At 40.4% G+C, this 1,101-nt stretch overlaps 1 protein-coding gene across 1 annotated transcript in view; it reads left to right on the top strand.

Moving 5' to 3' along the window:
- Positions 1 to 519, top strand: part of LOC107080813 (clarin-1-like) — a 9,776-nt gene extending 9,257 nt beyond the window's left edge. Inside the window, exon 2 of the mRNA XM_015369019.1 lies at positions 202 to 519. Coding sequence (XP_015224505.1) covers positions 202 to 467 — 266 coding nt within the window. The 3' untranslated portion in view covers positions 468 to 519. The remainder of the gene's footprint in view (positions 1 to 201) is intronic.
- The last annotated feature ends 582 nt before the right edge of the window (positions 520 to 1,101 follow it).

The following is a 1,101-nucleotide window of genomic DNA, read 5'->3' as shown; positions in this document are numbered from 1 at the left end:
GTGTTGTTCAGCATGGGGGTGAGTAGAAAATGAAGGCTAATCATGTTTTGGGTGTACTATTCCTTTAATGTTAAAGGTCATTCTGTGAGAACCATCAAAGTTCAAATTCATTTTGAATTTTTCTGTAACAGAAGTTGACTTGCACAGTCTGGACTGGTTTTGGTTTATGTTCCTAATGGTTTCCTTGTGTTTGTCCAGCAGGTTTGACCAGCTGCCTGGTTCTGATCCTCTTCGCCTCTGAGGTGAAAATCCACCGGCTGTCCGAGCTCATCGCCAACTTCAAGGAGGAGAATTTTGTTTTTCAGACGTACTCGGAGAGCTACGACAGCTGCTTTTGGGTTTTCTTCATCATCCTCGTCCTTCATGGACTCAACCTGGTTCTGATTCGACTTACAGGGATCCAGTTCCCATTCCAGGGGAAGAAAGATGTAGAGCTGAGCGTCGGTGCAGCCGACCTCATGTACTGATGGACTCGAAGACTAACAGAACCCCAGCTAGCTGTTGTCTGGTGGTTCTGATTAAAACATATTATAGACACCTTAAAGGTTTTTAGTGTTTACCTCAACAAATCCAGAGAATCAATCTTGATTTCTGAATAGAACCTGATTGGTTGTGTTTATTCATGATGAGACGACATTTAGATTGTTTAGAGATTTTGTTTGTAACACTTTTTTTTTTAGAGAAAAATAAACTTGTTTTGACTGAATGTTATGTCTGACTTTTGATTTATTGATTCAGGGTCATTGATTAAAGCATTTGGATCTAGTTCCATCTTCCATTAGAACTAGTGTTGCACCAATACTGATACCAGTATCAGGCGGGGCCCCGATCCAGCACTAAAATGGTGGTATCGGTATCAGCGAGTACAAACAAATAGGGCACCGTTACCATTTTAAGAGCCTAAGTTCATTCAGCTATTGTTATCCATTCCTGGTAGGCAATAAAAAGTTCTACTGGATTCACTTTGTATTAGTCTTTTTCCTGCTTCATAAAGGTAGGCAGCAGCTTGACAAAGCCATGATAGCAAATATTTTACATCCAGGTAGTATGCAGTTCTTCATATACACACACACACACACATCAATTTCAGACAGATGGTAT

The sequence above is a fragment of the Cyprinodon variegatus genome, unplaced genomic scaffold, assembly GCF_000732505.1.
Source record: "Cyprinodon variegatus isolate N-32 unplaced genomic scaffold, C_variegatus-1.0 Scaffold2360, whole genome shotgun sequence".
NCBI lineage: Eukaryota > Metazoa > Chordata > Actinopteri > Cyprinodontiformes > Cyprinodontidae > Cyprinodon > Cyprinodon variegatus.
The sequence above is the reverse complement of the archived record's forward strand: the minus strand, read 5'-3'. Positions and strand labels throughout refer to the sequence as shown.